The 22,486-nt window shown below is 39.5% G+C and overlaps 2 protein-coding genes across 31 annotated transcripts in view; one reads left to right on the top strand and one right to left on the bottom strand.

Moving 5' to 3' along the window:
* AGBL3 (AGBL carboxypeptidase 3) overlaps nt 1–6,126 on the top strand; it is a 72,886-nt gene extending 66,760 nt beyond the window's left edge. For all 13 annotated transcript variants that reach the window (XM_019825843.3, XM_019825836.3, XM_045052779.1 and 10 more), the window contains 2 exons: nt 397–628; nt 4,326–6,126. In XM_019825843.3, coding sequence (XP_019681402.2) covers nt 397–628; nt 4,326–4,725 — 632 coding nt within the window. In that variant the 3' untranslated portion in view covers nt 4,726–6,126. The remainder of the gene's footprint in view (nt 1–396; nt 629–4,325) is intronic.
* The window catches only part of LOC123384041, a 59,022-nt gene that overhangs the window by 33,002 nt on the left and 3,534 nt on the right, over nt 1–22,486 (bottom strand). For 4 of the 18 annotated variants that reach the window (XM_045052788.1, XM_045052789.1, XM_045052783.1 and 1 more), the window contains exons 3-4: nt 22,154–22,261; nt 20,522–21,409 (exon numbers count right to left, since the gene is read on the bottom strand). The exons of 6 other annotated variants lie outside the window; for them this stretch is intronic. In XM_045052788.1, coding sequence (XP_044908723.1) covers nt 20,567–21,409; nt 22,154–22,255 — 945 coding nt within the window. In that variant the 5' untranslated portion in view covers nt 22,256–22,261 and the 3' untranslated portion in view covers nt 20,522–20,566. Of the gene's footprint in view, nt 1–19,905; nt 21,410–21,761; nt 22,267–22,486 lie in introns of those variants that run through there. 8 more of the 18 variants (XM_045052785.1, XR_006594600.1, XR_006594597.1 and 5 more) reach the window with 5 other exon arrangements.

Below are 22,486 nucleotides of genomic sequence, written 5' to 3' on the forward strand. Positions count from 1 at the left end.
CCTTCAACGCACAACCATGCACCTAGCTCAGGGCCTTCACACTTACTCTTCCTCTTGCCTAGAATACTCTTCCCTCTGGTATCTGCCTGACTCACTCCCTGACTCCTTTGACATGTCAGCTTCACAGGGAGGCCTTCCCTGAACGCCTTAAAAAAAAAAATAAAAATCTCTCCCCTAAGAATTATTTATTCCCCTCCCCAGCTTTATTTTACCTCATAAATTTTATCCCGACATATATTTTACTTTTGATTTGCTTATTTTCTGACCCTGTAATTAAAGTATGAGCTCCAAATGGATAAGAATCTTTAGGTAGATCTTGGCACATAATGTTCAATAAATAATTGTTGAGTCAATTCAGTTCATGTATTTATACATATTTTTGTGGTTGCTCCACAGATCTGCATCACAACTTGAAAAGAAAAATGAAAGAATGTACTTCTTTCCAAAGCAAGAAGACTGGCATAAATTGGACAGATGATGAGAAAAGAATCTACAGGGATAAAAGAATAGCTCAAACTCAAGAAATACTGCAGTATTTGCTCCCTATCATGGAAAGCACTAAAATTGTGCAAAACCCCCAGATAAAACAGATACTCAATCCAAGAACCAACTTCCAAATTCAACATCAGTAAGTCAATACAATTTTGTCATTCTCAGCTATTGAATACATTTTTGGTAAAGAAGGAATGCTTATTAATTCATTAAGAATTGTTAAGAAACAAACATACCCTCTTAAAAATGGCAGCTATATCACATTTGACAAAGGAACAAAAGCCCAAAGCCATCAAAAAACATTGGCTATGTGAAGGGAGTAGGTTATCGGGCCTTATTTGAATGTCTATTTGCATGACATTACTCATTAGTTTGAATCTATGAGTAAAGTATGCATGAATAAAGTGTGACCATAGCCTGACTTCAGATTTCTCCAATGTGTTTAAGCCCTATAATCCTAGGGAGCAACCAGAATTAGAAAAAATTAACTTGAGTTACTTCAGTTTACGGATATTCAGAAGAAAGCACAAAGGATAAGACCAGATTAGGGCGCCTGGCTGAAGTACTTTCTATGTGCCACATACGATTCTATGTTTATATACACACATGCACATATTTTACATTCTACACATAAGGAAATTGGGCTACAACGAGGTTAAGTAATTTGTCCAAGGTCACACAGCCAACAGGTAGCAGAACTGCTATGCCAGTTAGACATTCTGCTTTCAGAGTCTATCATCACTGTGCTTTGATATTTCTCTTTAAAATATAAATGATAGATAGGGCACCTGGGTGGCTCAGTCGGTTGGGCGTCTGACTGCTCTCGCAGTTCGTGAGTTCAAGCCCCGCGTTGGGCTCTGTGCTGACAGTTCGGAGCCTGGAGCCTGCTTCAGATTCTGTCTCCCTCTCTTTGCCCCTCCCCCACTCGTGCTCTCTGTCTCTCAAAAAGAAATAAAAAACATTTTTTAAAAGTTTTTAAAATACAAACGAAAAACAGAAGATCAATATACTTAATATTCACAGATCACCTACACATCAGTGACAAAATGTGAGTATTTCGATAGGAAAATGAGCAAAACCTATGAACCATAAATTCACATAAGAAAAAAAAATGGCCAACGAACATTTACAGTGTTTAATTTCACTTAAAGGAGTGCAAATTAAAACAATCATGAAATACTGTTCATTTTTGCCTCCAAGTGGAAGAATTCACTTACTGGTGATTGGAATATGAACTGATACAGAGGCTTAGGAAGGCAGTCCAACAATATAAATGAAAAATCCTCAATGTCATACATTCATTTTGACTAAAAAATTCCACTTTTAGAAATTAAACCTAATTTCTAAAAGGAAAAAAAAACCTAGGTAAGAGCTTTCTGAATGTTCAACAATAGAAGATTGCTGAAATAAATTATAGTATATCCATAAAATGAAATGTTTTGTGACTATTAAATATTATAAGTACATATTAATTAACAGGGGATAATGTTCATGATGCACAAGTGAATAAGAGCTACAGAACAGCTTTGGTATGGTTGCATTTGTACACTATGCAAATACATTTAATGTGTGCATATTATACACACTCAAACACAAGGATACCTAGAAAAATCTCTGGTAGCACATAGTCCCAACAATAATTATCTCTGGATAAAATATTGGCAGAGGATGATACTACTCTTTATGCTTTTTTTTCTTAAATTTTGATTAATGCCTATTTCTTTATTATATAATCAGCAAAGTCAAAAAATTATAAAAAATAGGCAACTGGTAACAGTTTTTAGTCAGATGGGATAGCTATCACTGAAGGCAGTGCCTAACAGAAATTCTATCTAATAGATCAGTTAATATGCAAGAAACAGATAGCCTAGGCCTAAGCAAACAAGGGATCCATCACATATAATATCAGCAGACTCAAAAATCAGGAAACTAATAACAAAATACAATGGACCTAGGCAAAGGTGACAACTAAGACATAGCTTGATTTTTTAATCATTATTTTCATGAGAGATTTCTTACATCCTTCAAACCCAGAAATTTACTTAGTGTGGATTACCCTGAATCTAGAAGAGTAGATATATAGTAGGTTATATTAATTAAGAACTCTTTGGTTGCAAATAACAGAAACCAGTTTAAGCTAGATTAATCAAAAAGCATAAGGTAGGGTAAGAGGGAAGAGTTCTGAGAAAATCCAAGACTATTTATGGAAATAAAGAGGAGAGAGGATTCAGCCAGGTCTCAGAAAAGGACTGACACTGGGGAATGGAAAGCTACCAGGGCTCTTTATCCATCGTCAGTCTCTGCTTTTCTTGCTCTACAAAAGTGTTTTCATACCTCTTACCCTCACAAATTTGCATCCTATAACACTTTAACTCACAAGACACGCTATCTTTCATTGCCAATTCTAAATTATAGGGAAAGACAATGTGGTTGGCAGCCATGCCAGTGGGTTACAGATCAGACAGTTACAAATATGGCTGATGGAAGGCCTAGCTCTGTGGATCAAGAGGCAGTCCCCAGAGAACGGCAAATTGTGCCTGGGGCAGACACTTCCCAAAAGTTTCTAATGTAGGTATACATGGATATAAGAAAGAGTACAAAAGTAGCAAGCAAGACCATTCTTAACAGATGGATACACTGTATATTTAAATTATTTTTATAATTGGGGCGGCTGGGTGGCTCGGTCGGTTAAGCGACCAACTTCAGCCCAGGTCATGATCTCACAGTCTGTGAGTTTGAGCCCCACATCGGGCTCTGTGCTGACAGCGCAGAGCCTGGAGCCTGCTTCAGATTCTGTGTCTCCCTTTCTCTCTGCCCCTCCCCTGCTCACGCTCTGTTTCTCTCTCTCTCAAAAATAAATATTAAAAAAAGTCTTAAAAAACTATTCTTATAATAATTAAATATTTTTTGTTCTTTGAAATTTTTTATGGCTGCCTTTCTCTTTTATATATACTTGGCCTGACTGGCTCAGCACACACAGAGTAAGTGATTACTGAGTAAAGTGAGAATAAACAAAAAATGAGAAAATCACACCTTTGTTAAACCACTTTACACCTCAATCCAGGTTTAGACTAGAGAGAGACTACTTAATGTATTTTATGGCAGAATTATCATATTAAAGAATGTAACATCTGAACATAGGGCTTGAACTTAAGTGGTCTGTTCTGTTCTTAACCAAAGTGAATAGAGTCTAGTATATTAGCAAGACGATTTACGTCTCTTAACTTTACCTCCAGTCCAACACTGGTCAGAAGTCAGACATTGAGGAATAAATCTCATGTTTGACATTCCATCTAGTAAAGATACAAATTCTTGTGAAGGATTATATAGATCAAAATGTGATTGGAGAGAGTTTTCACTTCTGGCAAGATGAAATAGATGCAGCTTCCCTCTTTGGGATTCATACTGATCTTTTTCCTGACTATAGAAAAAAGCCAAGACCTATAGCAGTATACCAAGCACGTTCTAATAGGATAAACAAGTCGATTTTTAGAGAAAAGTGGAATTTTAGAGAACATTTATTGTAACTAGATGTATAGGTAAGGCCCGGAGGCCCAGAGTGGCCATTATATCAGGAAGCCTGGGTCAGGGCAGGCATCTCAATAAACATATCCTCTGGGCATTCAGAAGTACAGGAACGGAGTACTTCTGAAAAATCGTGACCAGAAATGAAGACATAGATCATCCTCATAGAAATAATGGTGAAAGTTTTAAGGGAAGAGGAACTCACCAAAGAATTTAAAAATATGACTTAAGCTATCACAAATACCTAAGGACTACAAACACCTAAGGTACGTGTGGACAAAAACTCATGTATTTTATTTCTTTCCTAGATTAAAGCCAGCTACTTTCATAAATATAAAGAGATACAGCACATCCTGGACACAACCCAGAAATCCCCGTTTTACAAGCCAAAGTAACCTTGTGGTAAGCTCTTCAGAGTGGCTCCAGTCTGTGTCCCAGCGGTCATTTGAAAGTTTGTCACCTCTCAAGGTGCCCAAGAAGAAGAAAAAACACTCTCAAATCAAGGCCACAAAGACTCAAGATGTAAAACCTCTCAGCAGCAAATGGGAGACTGCTCCCTCAAGTTTTGAGAAAGATGCAGATATCAAAGGAAAGAGTCTTCAAGCTGAAGGATCCAGTGACCAAAACTCTAAGCAAATAGCTCCACATCTAACTAGGAATAGGGATGAGCAACCAAATAGGAATTATGGACAACCTACTTCCATTTGAAGTTCCAAAGGGACAAATAATTTAGCTTTATACTACTCTGAAAACTGTGGATGAAAAATAACATATGCTTACATAGTAAAAAGAAAAGGAAAAGAAAGAAAAATGAGAAAGCCCTCCCCACCCCTCTATCTCTATCCCTCCCCTTACACATACATATACTAAATTACAAATTCTAGATAACTCTTCTTTAGTGGGAACATCTTTTAGAGATTTAAAAAGAAATCCAAAGAAAATACAGAAAATTTAGAATTACTTATTTATATATAATTTTTGTCAAGATGGAAAAAATCTATGAACTTTTGAATTCTCCCAAAACAACTTATGCATAAAACTCAAGGAAGGAATGGCATATACTATGACTTTAACATCCCTACAAGGCACCTTAATGAATCAGCAAACATCATTTCTTGATTTTCTGTTAAGTCTTTAGTGTGCTGGAAACCACCAATGATATAAAAGACATTTCTCCCCACTGGAAGGTTATTGTACAATTGTACATATAAAGCACACATGACTAATTATAGAATAAGATAGTACATAGTGAAGTGCTAAGTTGTACATCTCCAATAATTAAAATACTATATATTAAAGGATGTTAAGTACACAGAGCAAACGTGTGTCACAAAATAACACCGAAATGCATAGATTATGGTTCATAATAGTTCTTTTACTTCTCAAAGTATAGCAAAAATGTAAAAGATTACATGTGCAGTTTCCTTTAGAGTGGACAAATGTACATCTCCAGCCATTCATTCATTGGAAAGCAAGTGGAGCATCTCACAAGTTTATCATTCATAAGACAGCACTGGTGGGATTCCTTGAGGACACTACAGAGAAACAGGTTGGGCAAATAATAAAGATGGATGTGATAGTGAGAAAACAAGAGCCACAGGTCACCAGTGGTGTCCATTACAGGGTAAGGTAAGCAGAATGAGGATCTGGTAGGTGAGATACATAAAAGTTACAAGCTACAAACCTAGCTCATGGTAGCAAGCCCAAACTAGGAAAATCTAAAGTTGGGTAGTCTCAACAATAATTCCAATAGCCAAAGGTTCAAGGAGAGCTCCCTGGGATATTAAAAGAGTAGCTACTATGTTTTTGTTTTATTTTTATTTTTGTTTTGAATTTTTAGAGAAGGTTCACAGCAATACTGAGCTGAAAGTACAGAGATATCCCATAAACTTCTTGACCCCCATACATATATAGCCTCCCCATTATCTCCATTGTCCACCATTTGTTACAGTTGATCAACCTACACTGATAAATCATTACCATCCAAAGTCCCTAGTTTACCTTAGAGTTTTACTCTGGGTGTTGTATATTCTATGGATTTGAACAAGTGTCTAATAAGGTATATCCACCATTACAGTATCATACATAGTTTCACTGTCCTAAATATTCTCTCTTCATATTCATCCTTCTCTCCCCACTAACTCCTGGCAACAACTCATCTTTTTACCGTCATTATAGTTTAACCTTTTCAAGAATATCACATAGTTGGAATCATATAGTATGTATGTGGTCTTTAAGATTGGCTTTTTTCACTTAGTAATATGCATATAAATTCTATCATGGCTTAACAGCCAATTTGTTATAATGCTAAATAATATTCTATTGTCAATAAAATTTATAAACCACTAGCAATAAAAACTAAGAAAAAAGACACAAATTACTAATATCAGAAATGAAAGAGGGACTGATCCCATAGACATTAAAAGGTTAATACAAGAATATTATGGAGGGAGCCAAGATAGCAGAAGAGCATAGAAGGTTTTTTTTGCATCTCACATCCATGAAATACAGCCAGATCAACACTAAACCATCCTGCACACCTAGAAAACTGATTTGAGGATTGACACAACAATCTGCACAACCTGAACTACAGAACTCAGCAGGTATGCAGAGCAGAGAGGTGAAATGGGGGTGAGAGAAGCCACGGAGGGCAGGGAGCTGTTTTTGCTTGCAGAGAGAGGACAGAGATGGGGGGAGAATATGGGAAAAGCACCCCCCCCCAAAAGCAGCTGGAGAGAAAGTGGAAAAGTGGAAACAGCCACAGGGACTGAACTAAAAAGGGAGAAAGGAGAGGGTTTAAATTCCATTAAGACTGTATAAACAGGGGTAGCACAGAGTCTAAAACTCTTCAGCTTGCTACCTGGTGGTGCTCTGGTGGGAAGAGTGAATCCCCAGGAGCATAGTGGGGTCTAGGAGGCTCTCGGGCCACACAGGGAGAAGTGATTCCACTGCTGGAAGGACATTTGGTAGAGGCTCTGTGGCCACCCGGTCCCAGCAGACCCCAGATAACAAACCACATTCACTGGTGCTGGAACAAGGTCATTAAGGGTGAAGCCTGGTGCCAGATGTATGTTGTGATTTTCCATAATCCCTGAAATGCTGCTACTACACAATCACGAGAACATTCTCGGGGGTGGGCTGGCACCCAGCCACAGTCTCTGGGCTTGGGCAGCAGCACAGTCCTCTGTGGGTGTGGCCAGCACCAGCCATTGCTCAGTGAGACACTCCCCCCAGATGATCTGAGCGGGTCAAAGCCACAGTCCCTCAGAAGTGAGGGGTCGAGAAACACAGCTGCCTCTGAGATAAAACTCAGGAGGGAAGTGCCCTGGCAACCTGACAGCTTGGTCACAGTGTAAAAGCAGGGAGCGGGAAGCCGGAAACAAATGATGGGTGCGCAATTGTTGATTGAGGAGAATAGAGTTCCAATACTGGAGACTGGGTGGCTGGGTATGCCATTTTCACCACTCCCGCGCATGCACGTACACACCTACAAGTGCCACAATAATCCACCCCAGTAAGCTAAGCAGCGCCATCTAGTGGAGAACAGAGCCATTACACTAAGCCCTGCCCAACTGGGCCAACCTCGCTCTTCAGGAACACCACAAGTCCCTGCGCCTACTTAGTTTGTGGACTATCAAGGGCTTCACAGTTTGACTTCTACAGGAAAACGATGTAATTTCAATTGTATTTCAGTCTGCTAACTGGTCCATCTATTCCATTTTTTTCTTTTTGTTTTCTTTTTCTTGAATACAAAAAAAGTTTTTATTTTCAATTTTTATTAAAAATACTTTGCTTTAATTTTTTCTACTATATTTTTACTTTTTTGTAAAATTTTCAAATTCTGTTTTACTTTCATCATTTCATTTTTATTATCTTTCATTGTATTCATTTTCTGAAATTTTCAAACGTTTTTTTTTTTCTTTCCCTTTTTTCTATAATCTATCAAGCTCCTTTCAATAGCCAGACCAGAACACACCTAGAATCTAGCATCATTTATTTTATTTGTGTGTGTGCACTTTTTAATTTTTTTATTTTAATTTTTTTTACCTAATCAATTCCTTTTCTCCCTTCAAAATGATAAAACAAAGGCATTAACCCCAAAAGTAAGAGCAGGAAGAAACAACAACCAGGGGCTTAATCAACACAGATACAAGCAAGATGCCTGAACCAGAATTTAGGATCACAATAATAAGAATACTGGCTGGGGTCAAAAATAGATTAGAATCCCTCTCTGAAGAGATGAAGTAAAAACTAGTCAGGATGAAATAAAAAACACTATTGCTGAGCTGCAATCTTGAATAGATGCCATGGCAGTAAGGATGGACAAGGCAAAACAGCAAATCAGTGATACAGAGGACAAACTTATGGAGAATAATAATGCAGAAAAAAAGGGAGACTAAGGCAAAAGAGCACAATTTTAGAATTAGAGAAATGAGTCACTCATTAAAAAGGAACAACATGGGGCGCCTGGGTGGCGCAGTCGGTTAAGCGTCCGACTTCAGCCAGGTCACAATCTTGCGGTCGGGGAGTTCGAGCCCCGCGTCAGGCTCTGGGCTGATGGCTCAGAGCCTGGAGCCTGTTTCCGATTCTGTGTCTCCCTCTCTCTCTGCCCCTCCCCCGTTCATGCTCTGTCTCTCTCTGTCCCAAAAATAAATAAACGTTGAAAAAAAAATGTTTAAAAAAAAAAAAAAAGGAACAACATCAGAATCATAGGGGTCCCAGAAGATGAAGAGAGAAAAAAGGGGTAAAAAAGTTATGTGAGTAAATCATAGCGGAAAACTTTCCTAACCTGGGGAAAGACACAGACATCAAAATCCAGGAAGCATAGAGGACTCCCATAAGATTCAACAAAAACTGACCATGAACAAGGTGCATCATAGTCAAATTCACAAAATACTCAGGCAAGGAAAGAATCATGAAAGCAGCAAGGGAAAAAAGTCCTTAACCTACAAGGGAAGACAGATCCGGTTTGCAGCAGACCTATCCACAGAAATTGGCAGGTCAGAAAGGAATGACATTATGTATTCAATGTGCTGAATCAGAAAAATATGCAGCCAAGAATTCTTTATCCAGCAAGGCTGTCATTCAAAATAGAAGGCGAGATTAAGAGTTTCCTAAACAAAAATTAAAGAGTTTGTGACTACTAAACCAGCCCTGTAAGAATATTTAAGGGGCATTCTCTGAGGGGAGAAAAGACACACACACACACACACAAAAAAAAAAGACTAGAAAGGACCAGAGACCACACCAGAAACCCTAACTCTACAAGAAACATAATGGCAATAAATTCATAACTTTCAGTACTCTCTCTAAACGTCAATGGACTGAATCCTCCATCAAAAGACATAGGGTAACAGAATGAATAAGAAAACAAGATCCATCTATAAGCTGTTTACAAGAGACCCACTTTAGACCTAAAGACACCTTCAGATTGAAAGTAAGGGGATAGAGAACCATCTTTCATGCTAATACTTGACAAAAGAAAGCCAGAGTAGCCACTTTTATCAGACAATCTAGACTTCAAAATAAAGACTGTAACAAGAGATGAAGAACAGCATTATATCATAATTAAGGGGTCTATCCACCAAGAAGACCTGACAATTGTAAACATTTATGCTCCAAATGTGACAGCACCCAAATATATAAATCAATTAATCACATAAAGAAACTCATTGATAATAATACCATAATAGTAGAGGACTTCAACACCCCACTTACAGCAATGGACAGATCATCTAAACAGAAAATCAACAAGGAAACAGTGGCTTTGAATGACACACTGGACCAGATGGACTTAACAGATATATTCAGAACATTTCATCCTAAAGCAGAATATACATTCTTCTTCAGTGCACATGGAACTTTATCCAGAACAGATCACATACTGGGACACAAATCAGCCCTCAACAAGTACAAAAAGATCAAGATCATACTATGCATATTTTCAGACCACAACGCTATGAAACTTGAAATCAACCACAAGAAAAAATTTGGAAAGATAGCAAATACTTGGAAACTAAAGAACATCCTACTAAAGAATGAATGGGCTAACCAAGAAGTTAAAGGGGAAATTAAAAGTACATGGAAGCCAATAAAAATGATAACACCACAGCCCAAAACCTCTGGGACGCAGCTAAAGCAGTCATAAGAGGTAAGTATATAGCAATCCAGGCCTTCCTAAAGAAGGAAGAAAGGTCTCAGATACACAACCTAACCTTATACCTTAAAGAGCTGGAAAAAGAACAAATAAAACCCAAAAACAGCAGAAGACAGGAAATAATAAAGATTAGAGCAGAAATCAATGCTATCGAAACAACAACAAAAAAAGGTCAGATCAATGAAACCAGAAGCTGATTCCTTGAAAGAATTAACAAAATTGATAAGCCACTAGCCAATCTGATCAAAAAGAAAAAGATAAGAACCCAGATAAATAAAATCAAGAATGAAAGAGGAGAGATCACAACCAACACAGCAGAAATAAAAACAAGACAGTATTATGAGCAATTATACGCCAATAAAATGGGCAATCTGGAAGATATGGACAAATTCCTAGAAACATATACACTACCAAAACTGACACAGGAAGAAATAGAAAATTTGAACAGACCCATAACCAGTAAAGAAATCATATTAGTAATCAAAAACCTCCCAAAAAACAAGAGTCCAGGGCCAGATGTCTTTCCAGGGGAATTCTACCAAACATTTAACGAAGAGTTAACACCTATTCTCTCGAAGCTGTTCCAAAAAATAGAAATGGAGGAAAACTTCCAAACTCTTTCTATGAAGCCAGGATAACCTTGATTCCAAAACCAGACAAAGACCTCACTAAAAAGGAGAACTATACACCAATTTCCCTGATGAACATGGATGCAAAAATCCTCAACACGATATTAGTCAACCAGATCCAACCATACATTAAAAAATTATTCACCACAACCAGTGGGATTTATGACTGGGGTGCAGGGCTGGTTCAATATCTGCAAAACAATCATTGTGATTCATCACATCAATAAAAGAAAGGACAAGAATCACATGATCCTCTCAATAAATGCAGAGAAAGCATTTGACAGAATACAGCATCTTTCTTGATACAAACTCTTAAGAAAGTAGGGGTAGAAGGATCATACCTCGAGATCATAAAAGCCATATATGAAAGACACAATGCTAATACCATCCTCAATGGGGAAAAACAGAGCTTTCCCCCTAAGGTCAGGGACAAGACAGTGATGTCCACTCTTGCTACTGTTATTCAACATAGTATTGGAAGTCTTAGCCTCAGCAATCAGACAACACAAAGAAATAAAAAGGCATCCAAATTTGCCAGGAGGAGGTCAAAGTTTCACTCTTCACAGATGACATGATACTCTACATGGAAAAGCCAACAGATTCCACCAAAAAACTGCTAGAACTGATCCATGAATTCAGCAAAGTTGCAGGATATAAAATGAATGCACAGAAACCAGTGCATTCCTACGCACCAACAATGAAGCAACAGAAAGAGAAATCAAGGAATCGATCCCATTTACAATTGCACCAAAAACCATAAAATATCTAAGAATAAATCTAACCAAAGAGGTGAAGAGCCTATACACTGAAAACTATACAAAGTTTATGAAATAAATTGAAGAAGACACAAAAAATGGAAAAATATTCCATGCTTCTGGATACGAAGAATATTGTTAAAATGTCAATACTACCCAAAGCAATCTACATATTCAATGCAATAACTATCCAAATAACACCAGAATTCTTCATAGAGCTAGAACAAACAATCCTGAAATTTGTATGCAACCAGAAAAACACCCAAATAGCCAAAGCAGTCTTGAAAAAGAAAACCAAAGCAGGAGGCACCACAATCCCAGACTTCAAGCTGTATTACAAAGCTGTAATCATCAAGACAGTATGGCAGTGGCACAAGAACAGACACTCAGATCAATGGAACAGAATAGAGAACCCAGAAATGGACCCACAAACGTATAGCCAACCAATATTTGACAAAGCAGGAAAGAATATCCAATGGAATAAAGATAGTCTCTTCAGCAAGTGGTGCTGGGAAAACTGGACAGCGACATGCAGAAAAATGAATCTGGACCACTTTCTTATACCACACACAAAAATAAACTCAAAATGGATGAAAGACCTAAATGTAAGACAGGAAGCCATCAAAATCCTCGAGGAGAAAGCAGGCAAAATCCTCTTTGATCTTGGCTGCAGCAACTTCTTACTCAACATGTCTCTGGAAGCAAGGGAAACAAAAGCAAAAATTAACTACTGGGACCTCATCAAAATAGAAAGCTTCTGCACAGCGAAGGAAACAATCAGCAAAACTAAAAGGCAACCGACAGAATGGGAGAAGATATTTGCAAAGGACATATCAGATAAAGGGTTAGTATCCAAAATCTATAAAGAACTTATCAAACTCAACACCCAAAAAATAATCCAGAGAAGAAATGGGCAAAAGACATGAATAGACACTTCTCCAAGGAAGGCATCCAGATGGCCAACCGACACATGAAAAAAATGCTCCACATCACTCATCATCAGGGAAATACAAATGAAAACCACAATGAGATACCACCTCACACCTGTCAGAATGGCTAACATTAACAACTCAGGCAACAACAGATGTTGGCAAGGATGTGGAGAAAGAGGATCTCTTGCACTGCTGGTGGTAATGCAAGCTGGTGCAGCCACTCTGGAAAACAGTATGGAGGTTCCTCAAAAAATTAAAATAGAGCTACCCTACAACCCAGGATTGCACTACTAGGGATTTATCCAAGGGATACAAGTATGCTGTTTTGAAGGGGCACATGCACCCCAATGTTTATAGCAGCACTAGCAACAATAGCCAAAGTATGGAAAGAGCCCAAATGTCCATTGATGGATGAATGGATAAAGAAGATGTGGTGTGCGTGTTGTATATAACACACACACACATACATATATATATATGTTATACATATAACACACACACACACATACATATATATATAACACACACATACACACAATGGAGTATTACTCAGCAATCAAAAAGAATGAAATCTTGTCATTTGCAACTATGTGGATGCAACTAGAGGGTATTATGCTAAGCGAAATTAGTCAGAGAAAGATAAATATCATATGACTTCACTCATGAGGACTTTAAGATACAAAACATGAACATAAGGGAAGGGAAGCAAAAAATAAATAAATAAAACAGGGAGGGGGACAAACATAAGAGACTCTTAAATGTGGAGAACAAACAGAGGGTTATTGGAGGGGTTGTGGGAGGGGGGGATGGGCTAAATGGGTAAGGGGCATTAAGGAATCTACTCCTGAAATCACTCTTGCACTATATGCTAACTTGGATGAAAATTTAAAAAATAAATAAAAATTGAAAAAATATTATGAACAACTCAGTACCCACAAATTGGATAACCTATATGAAATAGACCAATTCTCTGAAAGAGACCAATGACCAATTCTGCCAAAATTCACAAGAAGAAATAGACTAGCTGAATAGGCCTATATCCATTAAAGAAAAGGAATCAATAAATAAGTTGCCAAAAGAGAAATCACTAAGACCAGATTAGACTGATGAATTCTACAAAAATTTTAAGGAAATCTCTATAATCGCTAACAAAAGATAGAAGCAGAGAGAATATTTCCTAACAGTGTATGGAATGAAAAATGGTACCACCACCTTGTAAGACAGTTTGGCAGTTTCTTACACAACTAAACATACTCTTACCATACAATCACACTCCCTGGTATTCACCTGAAGGATTGAAACTTATGTCCACACAAAAACTACTGCAGATGTTAATAGCAGTTTCATAAGTGCCAAAAATTGAAAGAAACCAAGATGTCCTTTAGTAGTTGAATGGTAAATAAACTATGGTACATCCAGCCAATGAATTACTTAGCACTAAAAGGAAATGAGCTATCAAGCGATGAAAAGACATGGAAGAACCTTAAATATTTACATTGCTTTTTATTTATAAGAATAAATGAAGGTGTCCATTTTCATCCATTACAGGATAGCTGGTAATGCATTAACCCACTCTCTATAAACTAAAGCCAGACCATCTATATGAAATAATTGATTTCAGGCAATATATGGTGAATAGCACAGGACTGAAATGCTTGTGAGAAGGAATATATGGGATAAACCCTACATTCACTCCAACTTTCTCCCTTAGAGTCATTTTCTAAACTGTAGTTCAGAGAAGTGGAACCCAACAGTCTTACTGACCAGACTAAATAGAGATCAGAGTTTGAGCCTGCTGCAATAGCTGAAATTTGGAGGCAGGGTACTGAAGAAGAAGAAACCACAGAAAAATAGCCCCCAAAATCTATGTAGAAGTTCTCCTCAGGTCTTTGACCATATCCAAAAATGATTATGTAAAAGCAAAAGTATGGTAGGCAAAGTAGGAAAGAGTCCTGGGAAGACTCTTCCCAGGAGTTTCAACTCAACCAGAGTACAGAAACCTTAGTGAGCATCCCCAACATTGAATTGGAACCCCAGAAAAACTATGCCCTGTGAATAAAGACCATGCATAGGAGCAAGGGCTACATCCTAGGACTAAAGACAAAACTGGAATAGAACATTCTAACAAAGATTCAAATAGAACCCCAACAAGATAATCTGCTAGTAATATAAATTCTTCCAAAACAAAACTATTCTTTAGAAGATAACAATAGTCCAGCCCTTCTATAATGTATCAACACCATGTCTAACGTAATTAAAAATTAGGCGACATTAAAAAAGAAAGGAAAAGTGACCAATAGTCAAGTGAGAAAACAGACAACAGAAGCAGACCCAGAGATAATCCAGTAAATGGAGTTAACAGAAAAGACCTCTAAATGATCATTTAAAAATTATACAGGAAAAGGTAAACAAAACAATGAAAACATGGAGCATTTCAACACAGAATTAGGCTTTATTTTAAGAAATAAATTGACATTCTAGGGGCGCCTGGGTGGCTCAGTTTGTTAAGCATCCTACTTCAGCTCAGGTCATGATCTCACAGTCTGTGAGTTCGAGCCCTGCATTGGGCTCTGTGCTGACAGCTCAGAGCCTGGAGCCTGCTTCAGATTTTGTGTCTCCCTCTCTCTGACCCTCCCCTGTTCATGCTCTGTCTCTCTCTGTCTCAAAAATAAATAAACATTTAAAAAATTAAAAAAAAAAGAAATTGACATTCTAGAACTGCAAAATATGTCTGAAATAATTTATTACATGGATTAAACTGCAGACTAGATACAGCAGAAGACCAAATCAGTTTTAAGACTCGTCAACAAGACCTATTCAGAATGCATCTTATACAAATAAACAAATTTTAAAAAGAAAAGGAAAGAAAACACCAGAATAGAGGGTAAGAGAGATTTGGGATATACAGTCTCTTAAGTTTTAACATGTGTAACTGAGTTCCAGAAGGAGAAGAGAATTAGATACGCAATGTTTGAAGAAAGCTGCCACAAGGAAGCTCAGCAGAGCTGAGGATAAATATGAGGAAAATCAAACTCACATGCTTCATCGTCAAACTGGTAAAAACCAAAGATAAAGGAAACATTGTGACAGCAGCCAGAGGGTGGGGGAAAGCCACATTTCCTTCCAGTGAAAACTATGAGAATTAGATTTAATCTCTTTACAGAAACTATTGAAGCCAGAAGAAAATGGAATTGCAGTTTTAAAGAAGGAAAATGGACAACCTAGAATTCTAGGTCCATCAAAAACAAACAAACAAAAAAACACTTTAAAAACTGAGGCTTCTATGAAAGGAGGGCTAAATGCTTTTGAGTGTCTACTGTGACCCCATCCTCTCTGGCAAACGTGACCCAGACTGTATTGTCTTTGACTCCCCATGCCCATGGAGCTGGGCTTCTGGAGATGGCACTGATACTACTGACTCAGGCAGAAGGGCTTGATCAGATGAAACAAAAGACACACTGAGTCTGGGGCTTCATCCTGACATCATTAAATTGTTCTGTACTCATGAGGCTTAAGATAAGAATGATCTGAGGACGCCTGGGTGACTCTGTCAGTTAAGTGTCTGACTCTAGGTTTCAGCTCAGGTTATGATCTTGCATTTCATGAGATCGAGTCCCACACTGGGTTCTACACTGACAGTACAGACCCTGCTTGGGATTCTGTCTCTCCTTTTTTCTCTGCCCCTTCCCACTAGCACATGCAGGCTCTATCTCAAAATAAGCATTTTAAAAAATAAGAATGATCTGCCTATCACCACCAAATAAGTTATATTTCACTTGTATCCCAGAAGAGCGAATACCCTTTCTGCATATAAAACGGATTTGCTTAAGTAATTTTTTCCTAATAAAGATCTTCTGTGCCATGGCTGAATTCTTTACTTTTAGAAACATGTTATAAACTCTTAATTTGTGATTTCTCTTTCAAATAAATTATAAACAAAGAAACAGTCATCACTCTACCAAACATTGACCAATCTTTGCCCCCACCTCCAAGCCTGGTAAGAGCCTCTATTCTCCACATTCTTAGGTGAACCAAACCCTGATGCGGCAGGATTTCCAGATCAGCCTCTTCTGATTGTTCTTTCTCCTATGAACAAAGGCTGTGTGGAGAGAACTGCTCATGGCAGAGTCCTGGGTATGGACAAAAGAAGCTCTGGGCCTGAATCTGCTAGAGAGATACGAGGAGAGTACGATTTTGTTTAAAGAAACAAAAGATGGCAAATCCAGCTGACAGAATGATGTACTCCCTCCACGGAGGCAACCACAGTTCTGAAGATGACTGTGCTGACGGTGGCAGGGTCACATGATGGTAGGAGCCTGGGTCATTGAGTCACCTCGCTAAGGGCACTTGGATTGAACTACAGCAAGTTTCCGCTGAAAAGACATGAAATGCTAAGACGTCTACAGTTCTCCTTGATGTCTCCCGAGTTCTTATCGGTGAAGTAGCACCTCTGGCGAGGCCCTTCATTTCTCTGACCCAGCTTGTCTGCACTGACCAAACCCAGGCTCAAGCAAGCCTACAGGGAAGGGAGATCCCTGTAACCTTGATAAGTAGAATCTGCCTTCAAGGTTGCAGAAGGAGACTAACTCAGAAGGAGGCTCACCCCAGAACGTGGGTGTGTCTCACCATTGTGTTCTGACACACCTGCATGCAGAGAATGTAGGTTATGGCACGAAGCTACTTTAATCCTCTAGGTTTTGCGTAGTGTCAGGAGAGGCAAAAATTCATGGGCTAGTCTCTTCTGGATGCAATCGGCACAATAGAAATACGCTTTCTGTGTGTGCAGCAGTGACCAAAGAGTGTACTTTGTTTTATTAGGGCATAGTGTTTTATTCAACCAGGTCTCACTTGCCCTCCCTACCGGTAGTCTGGCCTAGGTTGCCAGGCACTAGTTTGTTTTAGAAATAGAACACTCCAGGGGCACCTAGGAGATTCCGTCAGTAGACTGTCCAACTCTTGATTTCAGCTCAGGTCATGACCCCAGGCTCGTGGGACCAAGCCCCGTGTAGAACTCCGCACTGGGCGTGGAGCCTGCTAAAGATTCTCTCTCTCCCATCTGCCCCTCTCCCCCACTCACACTCTCCAAAAAAATTAAAAATTAAAAATAAAAAGAAATACAACAGTCCACAGGGTTCCAAGCAGATAGTTGTGGTCCACCGGATACCAATAGCCAGCAACCAAGCTTCAGTGCCTTTGGAGTCATGCAGGGCCTTTGGACTGCCACAGAAATATCTTTCCATTCTGGTCCTAGAGCAGGGCTCTGGTGGTAGTATCTGGCTACTTGAGACAAAGCTCTTTGGGTTTCCCTTCAGTATATGCTGCTATGATTTTTTACTTTTTGATAAGAAGCCAACATACTTTAAGGAGGAATAAAGAGATAGCCAAATGCTCTTCTGTCTTGGTTAAAGAATATCGTTATGTCAGTGAAAAGACTAAAATGAGTTTATACAAGTCTATGCATCTCGCAGGTCACCTCTTATAAAGGCCAGTCCTCTGAAGGCACAAACTCTGTGTTTGGCAACACTTCAGAGAAATGTGAATGGGTTGACCTCTTCACTTGAGGACACCTTTGAAAAAACAATCAAAACGAAACCCCAAACTGTCATGTTACTGGGTGATAATGGCTCATCTTAATTTAAGAACAGAAATGATCAGTCAAAGAGGGATTGAAACCCTTCCAGTCCCAACTAACTAATGCTAAAGGCATCTCAGAAGAAAATGTAGAACAACTTCAGAGGGAAATAATGGATGGCTTGGATGAAAACACTCATCAATAACAAAACCTAAGCCTGCTTTCCAAGAAGATAAGGAATGAAAAGTGTGGGGACTCAAAGGCAAAACAAACAAAAACAAAAACCTTGAAAGTATTACCCATGAATGACACAGGCTGTAAATGAGAAAGGAGCCCATAAACTCTCTCACTGAAACTGTGCTGAGAGTGAGGTTTACCTGCTCTTTTTAGAGATAATCACCCAGATGATAACAGTTCCCCTTTCAAGGAGAAGAGGACAGTTACTCCATAGAGACCCAGGCTCACATGCAGGTGTAATTCAGAGGTCAATGCAGCTGCCCCTGAACATCCACACCCACTGCAAGACATTGGGGTTTTTTGTCTCCTCAAAAGTAATTTAGATTTCAAGTACACAATACATAGTTATTAACTCTAATCAGGCTGTACAGTAGGTCTCCAGATTCATCTTCTAAATTAAAAGACTGTATCTTTTGATCAAATATCTCCCCTTTTCCCCTCAACCAGCCTCTGATAAACTCAACTATATTCTACATTATTGTATGTTTGATTTTTTTTTTAGAGTCCATATGTGAGTGACATCATGCAGTACTTGTCTGTGTCTGGTTTATTTCACTTAGTATAATGTTCTCCAGTTTCATCCACATTGTTGCAAATAGCAGGATTTCTTTCTCATGGCTGTGTGATATCCCAATATATATATAAGGGTATATAATATATATTGTCTGCACTGACCAAACACAGGCTCAAGCAAGCCTACAGGGAAGGGAGATCCCTGTGTGTGTGTGTGTGTGTGTGTGTGTGTGTGTGTGTGTGTGTATATATATATATAATCACCTTTGTATATATATACACAAATGTGATATATATATATACACATATAATCACGTATGTATATATATACATACACATATATATACATATGATCATGTTTTCTTCATTCATCTGTCCATTTGCTTAAGAGAATAGATCTCAAGTGTTATCACCACAAAAAAATAAGTGAAGTGATGGATATCTTAATTAACCTGATTGTGGTAATCATTGTACAGTGTGTATGTATACTAAATTATCATGTTGTATACTTTAAATATATGCAATTTTTATTTGTCAATCATAGTAAAACTGGGGGAAAAAACATTTAAAAAGCAATTTAGATTTACCTCTATTGAACACATTCATTGTTGCTATTTGATTTTTGTTTGTTCTTATTGATGTTTGATAGAATTATAACTTCTCAAAGCATTTTTAAATATAGATGGGTTTTGGGGCACCTACATGGCTCAGGTGGTTAAGCATCCAACTCTTGATTTCAGCTCAGGTCATGATCTCACAGATTCATGAGTTCGAACCCCGCATGGGCTCTGTGCTGACAGAGTGGAGCCTGCTTCAGATTCTCCGTCTTTCTCTGCCCCTCCCCTGCTCGCAGTCTCTCTCTCTCAAAATGAATAATCTTTAAAAAGAATTAACATAGATGGGTTTAACTTCATTATGATACATTAGTTCCATTTCATTGTGTCCCCTACAATGAAAGGATATAAATACTGCATTTTTAACTATTACTTAAACCATCACTGACATTTTAACAAAACCAGGCAGGATATTTGGAAAAAAAGAAAAGACTATTTCGATATACTATTAGAAATCTGTAAAAGTAGCTTCTTAATAGTTACCTCAATAAACTTTTATTGGTATTATTAGTTTTAACGAATTGAAAACCCAAACAGGCATCACAGTTAAACCTATCAGTATTTTTATCAAAGTTCTAAATTCACAGACGAAGGGACTTGTGAGTTACAACCATTTGTTTCTTACTTTGTAATTTTCTGAAATGTTTCCATTTCAGATTTGTTCATGTATTCTTCAATACTTAAATGTCCTTAGATTTTATTCAGTCAAAACTTTTCCCTTTAAAAAACAAGGGGCAGACACCCAGTTCTAGAACAGCAGCCCCAGAAGCCCCTCCATCTACTCCCCCTCCCCCGCCGAGAATACCATAACTGCTAAAACTTCAAAACAACAACAAAAACCCTCCTGTAAAGTCTCCGGAAACTGTCGTGAGGACACACAACAAATGGAGAAACATTCACTCAAGAAAAGTTACTAAAATCTGACTTGAGCCATAGCTACTGCTCCCTTCCCAGCAGTTCAGCAAGAGGGAAGCTCCCCCCTCCCAGAGCAGGTGGCCAAGGACACGGGAGTCACCCTCAGGCCCCCAGCTCCCAGCCAAGGGCTGCGGTGTCTCCCCGGGAGGGGCAGGCTGCTAGCGGTGCTCACGTCCCTACCTCCGTGCTGCAGGGACTCGGTTCCCGGCGGGACCCGCCGAGAAGTCAGGGCCTCCCTCCCTCTGTCCAGCCAGAGGGCACAGGCTCGTCCCCAGAGCCAGCAGGCCAAGAAAGCCGGAGCCCTGGTCCCTTTGCCCGAGCGTGTTCACGGGGCGGGGAGGGAAGCGAGCTGAAAACACCAGAGGGACTGCCCCAGGGCATCGCCCCACCAGCAGAGGTGTCACCAGAGGGAGCCGCCACCGCCTCCGATAATTCGCCCCGGGAGGAGGGGCATGCCCTGAGAACCGGGAGCTCTGAGGGTCTCCCCAAGCCAGCTGGTGTGTGGGGAGCAGTGCGGGAAAGTTCGCGCCCGGGCGAGGGTGCAGTCACAGCCTGGAGGTTGGGGTGGTAAGCGAAGAAGAGGCTGAGCTTGACGGGAGCAACAGGCTCGGCCAGACGCGCTGTGCCGCTAGGGGGAGCCCGCGAAACGGCCGCTAGGAGGAGCCTCCAGGGTGTAAAAAAAATTACGTTTCCAGTTAAGAATGGCAAACTGGGTAATTTAATTTTTTTAAGTTTATTTTTGAGAGAGAGACCATGAGCGGGGGGGGGGGGGGGGTAAGGGCAGAGACAGAGGGGGAGACAGAGGATCCCAGGCGAGCTTTGCATTGAAAGCGCAGAGCCCAAGGTGGGCTCGAAACCACCAAGTGAGATCATGACCCTAGCTGAAGTTGACGCTTTACCCACGGAGCCACCAAGGGGCCCCTGGGCACATTTAATTTCGTTCCTTCTCAAAAACCCACAAAAATCATTTCTGGTTTGTTTGTTGTTGTTGTTGTTGTTTTTTTCACCACTTTTGTTTCTGAAGACAAAGTGCAAGGCTGAGAAGAGGAAAGGAGACGATCTGGGAAGCTGTAAAATAGACAAGTTTAAACTCTCAAAAATAACAGGAAGGCCAGATGGAATGGAATAAAGCTTTCAAAATTATACAGGCAAATTATTTTCGCCTAAAATTCTGTACTCGATCGACCTTTGATTGATCAAGTTTAAGGGCAGGATAAACACTAAATGGATAAAAGCCTTTGATACCCACAATAAGAACTCCAGCACGGGACAGGGGCAGAGGGAATCCCTGGGGTGGTGGCGAGGGTCCTTCAGGAGGACTGCTGGGTGCCGGGTGTCAAGACCCAGCCCGGAGCAGAAGTGGGTTCAAGGGCGCTGGGGGAGCTTTTGTCAGGAAGAGGTCAAGCACCACTCATACACATTTCTTGAAAAAAGATTTAAGTTTTGAGGGTTGCATCGGTATTAAGTACATAGACATCCAAGCAAACACAGAATTAAGACAATTATCTCCAGAGAAGACTAACAGACCAGGAAGGGGGGGGGGGGAGGAATCACAATTTTCTACACGACTCCACTGCTGTGTGTGGTATTTACATAGTTACAATAGTGCAGACGCTGGATATTTATTTAAGCAAAATCTTACTATAACCAGTTTGGAAGGAGGAGGAAGATAAGACTCATGCTTGCGGACAGGGAATCAGGGAGAAGAAAGCTGAGAGTCAGTAGATGATGCCTGAAACTGAGAAACCAGAGAGCACGGACACAAGCAGGTTATTTTGGGAACTGGGGTAAACACCTGAAGAATCCGCTTACCCAGGTGAAAGTGCTTGGCTCTGGAGAAGAAGGGAGAATGCGGTGGCTGCTTTTCACAAGGAACTTTGAAGCTCTGCTTGGCTCTCTTACAACTATGTGCATTGGAACCTGTACTGAATGTATAAATATATGTTTCTCTCCCTCTTCCACTACATCCCCTTACTCACCGGTGTTTAATTTTCAGAGTAACTACTTTATATTCGTACCGAAAAGTTCCTTTTGTCTCTGCCTTGAAGGCATTACCAAGAGGGTTACTCTCAATATTCAGAAATTCTGCTTTTAAATAGTAACAGCTGCGGGGGCGCCTGGGCGGTTGGTCCAGCGACCAACTCT

This window comes from Felis catus, chromosome A2 (genome assembly GCF_018350175.1).
Source record: "Felis catus isolate Fca126 chromosome A2, F.catus_Fca126_mat1.0, whole genome shotgun sequence".
Lineage (NCBI taxonomy): Eukaryota > Metazoa > Chordata > Mammalia > Carnivora > Felidae > Felis > Felis catus.